The 12,002-nt window shown below is 36.7% G+C and overlaps 2 protein-coding genes across 2 annotated transcripts in view; both read left to right on the forward strand.

The window, feature by feature from the left end:
• The window catches only part of LOC112093623 (LRR receptor-like serine/threonine-protein kinase EFR), a 5,163-nt gene extending 1,992 nt beyond the window's left edge, over positions 1–3,171 (forward strand). The window contains exon 2 of the mRNA XM_024172438.1: positions 1,704–3,171. Within this exon, the coding sequence (XP_024028206.1) occupies positions 1,704–3,171 (1,468 nt within the window). The remainder of the gene's footprint in view (positions 1–1,703) is intronic.
• A 173-nt stretch (positions 3,172–3,344) lies between these two features.
• On the forward strand, positions 3,345–4,497 carry LOC112093624 (probable LRR receptor-like serine/threonine-protein kinase At3g47570). Its single transcript, XM_024172439.1, has 2 exons — positions 3,345–3,891; positions 4,232–4,497. The coding sequence occupies exons 1-2, from the start codon at positions 3,345–3,347 to the stop codon at positions 4,495–4,497; spliced, it is 813 nt and encodes a 270-aa protein (XP_024028207.1).
• The last annotated feature ends 7,505 nt before the right edge of the window (positions 4,498–12,002 follow it).

Below are 12,002 nucleotides of genomic sequence, written 5' to 3' on the forward strand. Positions count from 1 at the left end.
AATCTGTGTTTTAGTACCTCTTAGGGTCGGATTTTGAAAATCTTTTCTTCGTGAAATTTCTTCCTCTCGTCGAAATCTAAAATTGTCACTTTTGTAAAAAATCGAAATTCAGCGTTTAAGGGTCCCGTTTGGCTGAATTAGTGGCTGCCAGTTTTTTTTTGGAACTGTGTTGGACAGATTGGCCGTTTTTACAAAATGGCTTCAAACTTGGTTTTGAAGTTAAAATTAGGTTTAGTTATAATAACCGAAAATGTTCAAAACATCCAGGGCTATAAGTTCAAGTTTTAAAACATTGAAAAATCTCACTCTATGGCCCTCATTTTCGCGGTCAAAGTCACCGGAAATTTTTTCCTCTAATCTGAAAATAAGCAACTTAGATCAAGCATAAACATACCACATCAAGCTAACCTCAAAACTCACAAAACCAACATAAAACTCACACACCCTTATTACAACTCATCTCCTCAAGAATCACAAATTTACATCCACAAATCCAAGCTTAAAGTTGGCTAGAAATTAATGGAGAAGAGTTTGAGAGCTTACCCTTGAAGAACTATCTCTCTCCCTTGAAAACCTTGAACTCCTCTAAGATTTGTTATTGGCTTGGAACTAGAAAGTATAAGGAAATTTAAGAGGAATATTTTTACATTTCAAACTTTACTAAAACATAAAAAAAGGATTTAGAGTTATACCCTTTGAAAAAATGCTTGTCTAGACTCCTCCTAGACCCTTTGATCTCCTTCTTCTTCTTCTATGGTTTGTAGTGGCTCAAGATTGGGAGAGTAGGAGAAAATATTTGAGAAAGAGTGGGGGAGTATGGTATGGCCGGATTTTGAGGGGGAGAGAAAAGCTAGTGCAAAAAAAATGAGGCTTATCCTATGGTGGTTCCTTTTATAGGCACTTGGAAATTACTTTTTTTAACACCACATCAACTCTCTCAATCAACCAAATTTTGGTTCAATTTCCCCCAATCTTGGCCGGTTATGGAAGGAGAAAAGGAGAAGCCAAAATTGCCATTAATTCCCCTTCAACCACTACCATCCCATCACCTTAACTTGTAACCTTCTAACATACTCAACATATAACCAAAATTTTTGGATATAAATTCCTAAGGATGGCCGGCCAAGTGAAGAGAAAATGGAGAAAAAAAAAACTAATCATTAGTCCTATTCACCTCTCTCATCACATCTCATCAAATCACACACACTAACCTACCCCTTGTACTTTTGTCCATTCCCTTAAGTTACTCATTAAAACTGTCCAAAATTATACTGACAGTTATTTTTCCTTGTATACGGGTTCTGGATGCTAGGTTGTACTGTGCTGGGAGATTCTTAAAATTAAGATTCTCTAACTGTATCTATACTGGAAATTCTTCCGTTTTAAAATACGGTGAGAATTTATCGATCGAATTTACTTGATCGGAAAAATGTGAACTTAACGTGAAATCTGCTACAGAATTTAGGAATGCAGATGTTAATTCCATAAATCCTTCAATCACAAAATGTACATAGTATAATGATTTTCCAGGAAAATCCTTGACTTAAATACATGAATTACATTATTAAAATTTTGAGATTTTCTTGGTCACTACAGTTCCACCTGCGATATCTCAATCTTTACAACAACACGTTGGAAGGTAAAATTCTAGCTAACTTAAGCTATTGCTCAAAACTTAGTGTGTTAAATTTTGGAAAAAACAGACTTACTGGGTTGATTCCTCAAGAGCTTGGGTCTTTGGTGAAGCTTAGTGTTCTTAGTGTAGAATTTAACAATCTTACGGGGGGTATCCCACCTTCCTTGGGAAACATTTCATCACTTAAAATGTTTTCTGTAGCTGGTAACAATCTCTTTGGAAGAGTTCCTGATGAGTTAGGGAGATGGAAAAGCTTAACTCATTTCGCAATAGGGCCTAATAATTTCTCGGGTACAATCCCTCTCCCCATTTACAATATATCCTCCATGGTCAGCTTTTCAATCACCATTAACCAATTAAAAGGCTGTCTTCCTACCACAATTGGCCTTACACTCCCTAATCTCCAAGAGTTTCGTGTGGGTGGTAACAAGCTCTCTGGAATAATCCCTCAATCATTTTCTAATTCTTCCCAGCTTCAATTGCTTGAAATATCTGGAAATAATTTTTTTGGCCAAGTTCCGACAAGTTTAGGGGGTCTCCGAGAACTCTGGTGGCTTGGTTTAAGTGGTAATAGTCTAAGAAGTTATAACTTGGATTTTATTGAATCTTTAACGAACTGCAGCCAGATGGAGATGTTGGACTTAGCTGGGAACAATTTAAGAGGTGTCTTACCAAATTCTATAGCCAATTTCTCTGCCCTCAATTATCTTTATCTTGGAGGCAATCAGATATCCGGTAATATTTCTTCAGGCTTAGAAAATCTGGCCAATTTAATCTATTTAGGCCTTCAGTTGAATCTTTTCAACGGTGTCATTCCTACTTCTATAGGGAAGCTAAAAAATTTGCAAGCATTGTATTTGCGTGGGAACATACTATCAGGAAGAATCCCTTCATCCCTAGGAAACCTTACTCAATTGTCTAAACTTCATCTATCAGATAACAACCTAGAGGGAAGTATTCCAACAAAAATTGTAAATTGTCATAATTTGCAAATGCTTGACATTTCAAATAATAGTCTGAGCGGAGAAATACCCAAAGAAAATTTTCTTCTTTCCTCCTTATCCATTTATCTCGACTTATCACGGAACTTCTTCACGGGTGACCTACCTATACAAGTGGGTCAGCTAATGAACATCAATGCAATTGACCTTTCTGAAAACAATTTGACCGGTAAAATTCCAGAAACCATTGCTCAGTGTCAGATTCTAGAGTCCCTTTACCTACAAGGGAATTTCTTTCGGGAATCCTTGCCATCTGCTTTGGCCTCATTGAAAGGTGTTAGGTACATGGATTTTTCACGTAATAACTTGACAGGACAAATTCCAAAAGATCTACAGAATCTTCAATCCCTATTGTACTTGAATCTTTCTTTTAACAATCTAGAGGGAGAAGTGCCAACTGAAGGTGTATTTGAGAACACAAGTGCCGTGTCTTTAGTCGGAAATACTAAGCTTTGTGGAGGTGTACCAGAGTTGCATCTTCAAGAATGCCCCAGAAAGAAGTCTGAAAAAGGGAAAGGAATGGCCTCAAACTAACAATCATAATAGTTTTGGTGGTAGCAATTTTCCTTCTGTTCACAAGTTGCATTATTTTGCATTTTACGAGATCATCACAAAGGAAAACAAGTGTTGCGGTCCCAAAACCAAGTGTTCTTTCAAAAATTTCATACACGAAGCTTTTTCAAGCTACCAGTGGATTCTCTCCAAGCATGCTGATTGGAATTGGTAGCTTCAGCTCTGTATATAAAGGCATTCTTGATCAGAAAGAAAATCCAATTGCTGTGAAGGTTCTCAATCTCCAGCAAAAAGGAGCTGACAAGAGTTTCATTGCTGAATGTAATGCATTACGAAGTGTTAGGCATCGAAATCTTGTTAAGATCTTGACTTGTTGCTCTAGCATAGATTACAATGGCAATGAATTCAAGGCTCTAGTCTTTGAGTATATGTCCAATGGAAGCCTAGAGAAGTGGTTCCATCCAATGAATAATGATGAAAACCACTCGACACGTCTGAACCTACTTCAAAGACTGAATATCTCAATGGATGTGGCTTCTGCAATTCACTATCTTCATGATGATTGTGACCAGCCAATCATTCACTGTGACTTGAAGCCTAGCAATGTTCTTCTTGACAATGAAATGGTTGCCCATGTAACTGATTTCGGATTCGCAAGGTTGATCTCAAACACAACCAGCTTCTTGAATGCTCAAACTAGCACAACTGGAATGAAGGGAACAATTGGCTATGTCGCTCGAGGTAACAACTTTTAATAAGTACTTGATTTATTTAAGCTTTTTCTAGATATGTCTATTATTGGCATTTTATTCAATCATAAAAGAAATATCGTTCCGAAACGTGTGCAAAGGAAAAGGATTCAATCAATTGATCACAGAAAGGTAATGAGTAACGATCTCTTGAACATCATCAGCTAGGCATGAGATATACCCAAATAGAATTGGGTGCTAGTTGCATAAACACTTACATATATTTGTACCTATTTTTAACTTTCGTGGAGGATTGAAATCTCCAGAATTGAAATTTTACCTCTTAATCAATACTTTATACTTCATAAATGTATTGCTATTACAAATTGTAGAGTATGGAATGGGTGGAGGGCCATCAAGAGAGGGTGATGTATATAGTTATGGCATCCTTGTATTGGAAATGTTCACTGGAAAGAGACCCACCGATGAAATGTTCAAAGATGATTTCAATCTTCATAACTTCGTTAGGACAGCCTTGCCAGAAAAACTTGTGGAAATAGTGGACTCTTCTCTTCTCCCTAGAGAAGCAGAACAAAATGCATTGATGATAAGAGAATTAGATGCAAGAAAACAACAACGACAATATGGGAGACGTTGAGATTGAGATTGAAGAAGGGTTTGGAAATCATATCAGTGCTTATCTGCGTAATTGCTTGGTTTCAGTGTTGGAGATTGGAATTGCATGTTCAAAAGAATCACCAAACGAGAGAATGAACATGGGAGATGTCATCCGGGAGCTAGAACATAACAGAAATGCTTATATTAGATTTGAGTACAGAGGACAAAGACGATGAACCAGATTTCATAATTTGTTGCAGCGTCTTCAACTCATCTCTTTCCTTTGTTAAGACACCAACTTCATCTTCAAGCGATTTGTTTCGTTTGCAAACAACAAGCCATTTGCTGTACATTTTCTTATAAGCCTCTTGAATCTTCCCAAGGCTTAGGTCATCATCGTCACTGTCATCTTCAGTTTCATCCTCGAAATCTATATCATCAACAATTCCACTAGAGGTTGTTGCAGACGCTGTTGCAACAGACTCTGTAACAACATTATCAGTGAAAAATAAATTTTTATCCGAGAATTCATTTCTTACAGTGAAAGCCACATAATTGCTGGTGTGATCATCTGCATCCTCTTGATTTTCGTCTGAATCATCACTCCATGATGCCGTGGCAGCCACACTCCGTTTGAACATGTCCAAATCCTTCACATTCTCGGCATTGTATTCCCTCTTTTCTTTTCTTCTCTTCAAACCGTTGAGAATTAAAATTCTTCTTTTGAGAATTTTTGTTCTTTGAATTCTCTCCAAATCTCCCTTTCTTGTTGATCTTTCTCAGCATTTCATTGAATTTTTTGGTGAGTAAAGTAAGAGACTCACTCAAGTCCTCATCTTCGTCGGTCTCATCTTTGGTGGACATCTCATCATAATCTGCATTAAAAGCAATGCCTCTACTTTTCTTTTTAGCCTTAAAGTTCATCTCAAAGGTTTGAAGATTACCTATGAGTTCATCAAGTCTCATCTTCTCCACGTTTTTTGCTTCTTCGATGGCTGTCACTTTGCAAGCAAAACGTGTCGGAAGTGATCTCAATGTCTTTTTCACCAATTTGGTGTCAGAATATTTTTCTCTAAGGGTGAAGGCTTCGTTGGCAATATCACAAAGCTTTGAGTTGAAATCGGCAATGCACTCATCCTCCTCCATTCGTAAACGTTCAAAGCGAGTTGTGAGCATTTGAAGCATTGATGCCTTCACAGTATCCGTACCTTCATGCACAGTTTGAAGAATGTCCCAAGCTTCCTTTGCGGTTTCACACGTGGAAATCAATTTAAATTGATTAACATCCACATCATTGAAAATGGCGTTCAATACTTTTGAATTACTGTTTGCTAGCTTGTCCTCATCGCTTCTCTTCTGGCTTCGGGACGGTATTACCTTCATTATCTTTAGTTGTTGGATGAGTCCATCCGGTTAAGATAGATCGCCATGCCTTCTCATCAATAGCTTTAATGAAAGCTTTCATGCGAGCCTTCCAATAGGAGTAATTGACACCTTCCAGAAGCAGTGGTTTGTTCACAAATCCTCCTTCTCTCAAGACATCCATTCCTGCAAAATCAACCAGTACACCAGGACCTCACCGAAATACACGTCAGTGACATGCTCTGATACCAATTGTAAGTACCGGTTTTAGTCTTTTAACAATTTATAAGACAATATGAATAATGCAGAAACATAAAATAAAAGAACACGAGAGAAATGGTATCGCGGTTCGGTAACACCCTACTCCGCGGGGTAACGCCCAGATGATGAACAATCCACTAAGAACTCTTTTACAATTCAATCAGACTTAATCTCCCCGAGACTCCCTCTCTAAGAAGACGCCTATGAACTTGCAATTTCCCAATGGACTTGAACAGCGAGATCCCCTCGACTTTTTAACATTGGAATCCCTCCAACTAAGTTTTTCTCCCGAAAAACACTCAAATCATCTCACTCAATACAAGTGCTCACCCCCGTCTCACAACCTAGTAAAAACTCATCAAGAGGCGTACCAAGACTTAAGGAACACTTTCAATAAATAAGCAAGCTGTGAATAGCTTGACACATCTTCAATTAATTCGCTGAACCACAGTTGTTGCAGATCTTGTTGCAACAACACTGTAACATAGCTGTTACGGCCAACTTTCTCAAAACCAGACGAATCAATCTTCTTTAATTCTGAAATCTTCCCAAAACTGATAAACGAACCTGGACACGTTCTTAGGCAACATAGGAAGATCATCCAGCTATGAAATCTCAATCAAAAATCAATCAAATCAATTTTCCATCTTTAAATCAATGGATGACTTAGAAAAATAGAAACTAAAACAAGTTTCTGGATTTTTTTTGAAACCTGCCAAAAGAAACTTGCCAGCTACATAGACATTTCCAAACGCAATCATCCCAGCAAAACATTCTCAAAATAATGCCACTCAAATCCGATTACAATCAATACACAAATTGGGAAACAAATCCCAACAAAAACTACACTCAAATTACACTCTAAAAGAACAACCCCTTAATTTTTTGAATTTTAGTCTTATTCATGTTTATTTTTGGTTATCTATACGTTTTTTATTGAATAATTTTATTGTACATTTTTATTTTTCTAAATATCTTGGCACTTCATTACAAGAAGTTATTCCTTTTTTTCTCCTATTCTCAATAACATCTAATAAAAGTTCCAACATTTAATAATAAGAAAGGAATAAATAACTTTACATCGTAAAGCATAAATATTATATTTTATAACATTTTGATAATTTATTTTAAGATAATCCTATTTATAAAATTTGCCTAAGGCTTCAACTTGCTTTGAGCTGGCCGTTCACCAAAGAATAGCTGCCTGATTTCGTGTTAATTTGCTTAAGCACAATATAAATTATAAAATTATAACTAATCCCCACAACAAATCAAATTTGTAACGCCATGTTTGTTACATAAGCAGAGACATTAAAGTTAACATTTGGTTTTGAGGAATGAGAAGACAAAGTTACAAAATGATAAGAAACCGTATATTAGAGTCAAAACATAAACATGGCAAAAGGAAAAATAGAAAAATGTTTTTTATTATTATAAAATAATCAAAGTTGTAACTTCAATTAATATCTGATAGTGGAAATAATTAAGGCGTGTTTAGAACTCGTTCCAAAATGATTTTATTTTTTGTGTGAAAATTAAAATGTTTTCAATCTCAGAGAGAAATCATTTTTGAAAATACGTTTAGTAGTTTTATCAAGAGATTGTTTTCAGTATAAAAAAAACTCATTAATGTCTCTCTCTCTTTGCTCGATAGAGGAGAAAATGAAAATAAAAATGAAAAATGACTAAATGTTATTTTTCATTCTCACTCATTTTACACTAAACTACAAAATCGTTTTCATTTCCGTTTTTTGTCGTTATTGCGCCAAACGTCGTTTTGAAAACGTTTTCATTTTTTCTTTCTCAAAAAACGTGAAAACAAAAACGGGATCAATTTCAAATACGACCTTAAACTCTCACGCATTCAATTTGACGCGTTGACACACATGGTGGGCCCTTAGATGTTCGATTTTCTTAACTCTTATCTTCCCTCTTCTCCAACCTATCAACCGGTGCGAAAACCCACAAAAAAAGGACTAATTTAGGAGAAAATGAGTGTAAAATACTCTCGTAGTTAGTTATTCCATATCGATTTTCCAATCTTCACACACACATACGGGTGCAGAGGAGTAAATGCCTTGAACTATAATGTTGACGGTGAATTCTCGTCAACAAAAACAGGCCGGGTTACCTCTAGGTTTCCTGTCGGATTACCGTCCTCAATATTGAATGTGTATAAGAATTGGTTGGAGGGGTGTATAATGCATTAACAAAGATATGCAAAAGTAAGGAATACAAGAGATTTTATAGTGGTTAATTCTATAAAATCAGAGCTACATCCACTGTGGTTGTAGATTTCTTTTGAGGGGATTACAATTTACATTAATTGTTCTCTCTCGTTCTTTTTCTCTCTTGGATCTGAACCCCTTTCCTGTATGGGGTCTCGCCCCTTTTATACTGGGGCTTCCTTCACTGGGTTGATTTCCTTTGTAGGCAGATTCACTCGAGTGCTCTCCCTTTTTAGGCCCAGACGTAGCCCACTAATTACTTGGAGTACTGTTCACTTAGCCAATTAGTCTTCTATAACGGCTCTGTGCGTTCCTGTAACCTTTTTCTATCCCCTGTGGGGGCAATTTAAGGGTTCGCAATTAATGCCACCCTTGCAGACATCCCCCACCTCTGTACGCAACTTGCCACGTCAGGTTTTTCCCCAAAGAGCATTCCCCTCGTTGCCAATGTTGCTTAGCCCAACTGTCCTTCTTGGCGGTTGATTCTACGGTCGAGGGATTCTTATGTCCTAAGGTCGACGGTACGATTTATCGACGCCAGAAGGAATCGACGCCCCAAGTTGGACTTCTTACTTGGGTTCTTTATAGCGAAATGGGAGGGAGTCCCAGACGTCGAGGGTTGTTGCTTTGTGGGGAGTAGTTAAGGCCACGTGTCATATCATCGTTCTTCCACGTGTCCGTCACATTTTCCCACACAACATATAACTCGACCATCAAATAATTAGATATTCTCTTTACACGGCCATCGCCAAAATGAAACTTGAAACCCCCACTAGTCCATTTGCTATTTGGTCCATGTTCCTCCACGTCCTACTTCTCAGCCACTCTCTAAGCTTATTGCAACCTTGCTACAATACCATTGCAGGTGCACTAGGGAATGACACTGATAAGTTTGCTTTGTTGATTTGAATTAAGATGTGACTTTATGTGAAAACTTTTTACTGTAGTGAAAAAGTTAAATGTGACTATTTATGAGAGTTTTTTACTGTAACAAAACTCAAATTTTAAACTCGAATCGATAAAATCAACGAGGCCTTAAATTTTCAACCAATTTTAGGTGGTTGGCAACCAATACTGTTACACCATGGTCGAGGCAGCGACCATGCTCTCGACACTAGGCGCCGAGGACTCACCGTTCTAGCTCGGCCGCTAGTGTCAGAGGAGTGGTAGTAGCTAAGGTGCCCTCTACGCCGAGAGATCGCACGTGGAGACAGGCGTCGAGGATAGAGACTCGACCTTCGAGAGCCACGGCGTCGAGGCATCCCGCCGAGTCAAGCCCGTCAATGGTCTTGTCAACTCGGGGAAGGAAGCACCAATCCAACGGTTACTGCAGGATTCAGTGGATCGTGCGGCAGATGAGAGGGGCCAGCCGCATTTCCTGAGATTGTCATCATGAAAACTCACCTATCCTCCCGAATATCAAGGATGGGAGATGGCTTCCTCCTTGGGAACGGAAAATGCTTAGTTGTTTGTAACTGCCTAGAAATAGAGCAAGAAGAACCCAGAAAAGGGTTGGACACCATTTCATCATCAGAGGGGAGAGAATTTGTAACTGACTGAAATATTTGTGCATGCACAAGTAGATTAGGCAAAGAGTTATTGCCGAACCACTATAAACCTCTTGTCTCCCGTGTGTTATCTTTGTGCATTAATCCTTAACTAGACCGTGAGTGTAAACGCGTGTCGTTTTCGGAGAGGCAATCATGAGTTGACGGAAAAACACCGTCAACAAAGACTAATATATATTTAGATATATATATATATATATATCTATATGTATATAATATGCTATGTATGTACCACTAAGTGGAGGATATATGCATCATACTATATATCGGCCTGCTGTTGTTGATATGATCAAATTTGGCATTGACTGACTACATTAATGTCAATGTACTAAGTCATTACCAAGTTGGTGGGGAAGGAACAGAAACAAGTTGTTTGTTTGTTTGTTTTTTTTGTTTTTTTTTTTTTTTTTTTAACAACTTTATTTCATAGAGTGACGACTTTGGCATAAAACCAACACTAGAGGACGGCCAACTTGGTTGTTAAAGCTCGTCGTCAAGAATAGCAACCACTTTTATTAAAAAAAGGAAAGTAAAATTGGAGGGTGATGTTTTTGGACAAAACTTCGATTGGCCTTTAAAAAAGGATTGATTTGGCACCATGCGTTCTCCTCCTAGGTGTCGTGTGGTTGCAGTTTCTCTCATTCAAAATATTTTAACTTGGAAAGTGAAGTTTGGCCGTTAATGATGGAAAATATATATATATCTCTCTCTCTGTGTGACGTTTTTATGATCTCTATTTTTGTCTTACATTTTTTGTGACGATTTATTTGCTTATTTCTTTGGAAATGGGAGGAAGTTTGGGGTGACTTAGAAACATGTATGACATAGGATCAGTTAATATAAATATTTTTTGTCTAAATTGAACATCTTCAAAAGACCTCATGAAAATTAAAAATTTTGTTATTTAATTTTAAGATGTTTTCAACTCACCAAAAAGACTAATTCTTTCTGCACGGCATCAGCTAGTCTCTTCTCTCTTTTCTAACGTATCAATCGGTGCAAGGACTATTCAAGAAAGAAAGAAAAGAAAAGAAAAAAAAAACCAAAGCAGGGCAGGCTAAAGGGTAAAATAGCTAAGGAGATATTTAGTTGTAGAATTCATACTATGATTTGAATCATGGTTTATAATTTGTTACAATTTTTTCTCTGATAAAAAATACACGTAAATTAAAAATAGTTCTAATATTATGATTTTAATCCATCAACCAAACGTCTCTTAAAATTACTACCCAAAGCCTCACCCTCCAACAAGACCCTAAATATCTTTGAATTATTAATTAAATAATAATTATTTATTTTTTATTTTTTAATAGCGTGGCATAAATAATAATTTTACGGTCTTTTAGTGGTATTTGAATTGGTTTTGTTGCTTTTTTTATTCCCTCCTTACGTTCCTAGCCATCTCTCTCTAGTCTCAATCTATCAAGTCTTATCATTGTTTACTTTTTCTGTTTCTTTTTCTGTTTTTTCTTCTTTATCTTTTACTCATTTACGAGAATATGGCATATTATTGCATGACCTTCTATATTCAGCACTATTTAATTTCTTGAATTTTAGTCTTATTCATTTTTATTTTTGGTTATCTATACGTTTTTTATTGAATGTTTTTATTTTACATTTTTATCTTGGCACTTCATTACAAAAAGTTATTCCCTTTTTTCTCCTATTCTCAATAACATCTAATAAAAGTTCCAACATTTAATAATAAGAAAGGAATAAATAACTTTACATCGTAAAGCATAAATATTGTATTTTATAACATTTTGATATAACATCTCATTATTTCTATAAACATTTTGGACGGTAATATCCCAGCCAACTTAAGTTATTGCTCAAAACTTAGTATTTTAAATATTGGCACAAATAGACTTACTGGGTTGATTCCTCAAGAGCTTGGATCTTTGGTGAAGCTTCGTTTTCTTAATCTTGAGTCAAACAATCTCACGGGGGGTATCCCACCTTCCTTGGGAAACATTTCATCGCTTAATCTATTTTCTGTTGCCTATAACAATCTCTTTGGAAGAGTTCCCAATGAGTTAGGGAGATGGGAAAATTTATCTGTCTTTTCAGTAGGGTCTAATTATTTATCCGGTAAAATCCCTTCTTCTATTTACAATATATCCTCC

This window comes from Morus notabilis, unplaced genomic scaffold (assembly GCF_000414095.1).
Source record: "Morus notabilis unplaced genomic scaffold, ASM41409v2 Scaffold287, whole genome shotgun sequence".
In the NCBI taxonomy this organism is placed as follows: domain Eukaryota; kingdom Viridiplantae; phylum Streptophyta; class Magnoliopsida; order Rosales; family Moraceae; genus Morus; species Morus notabilis.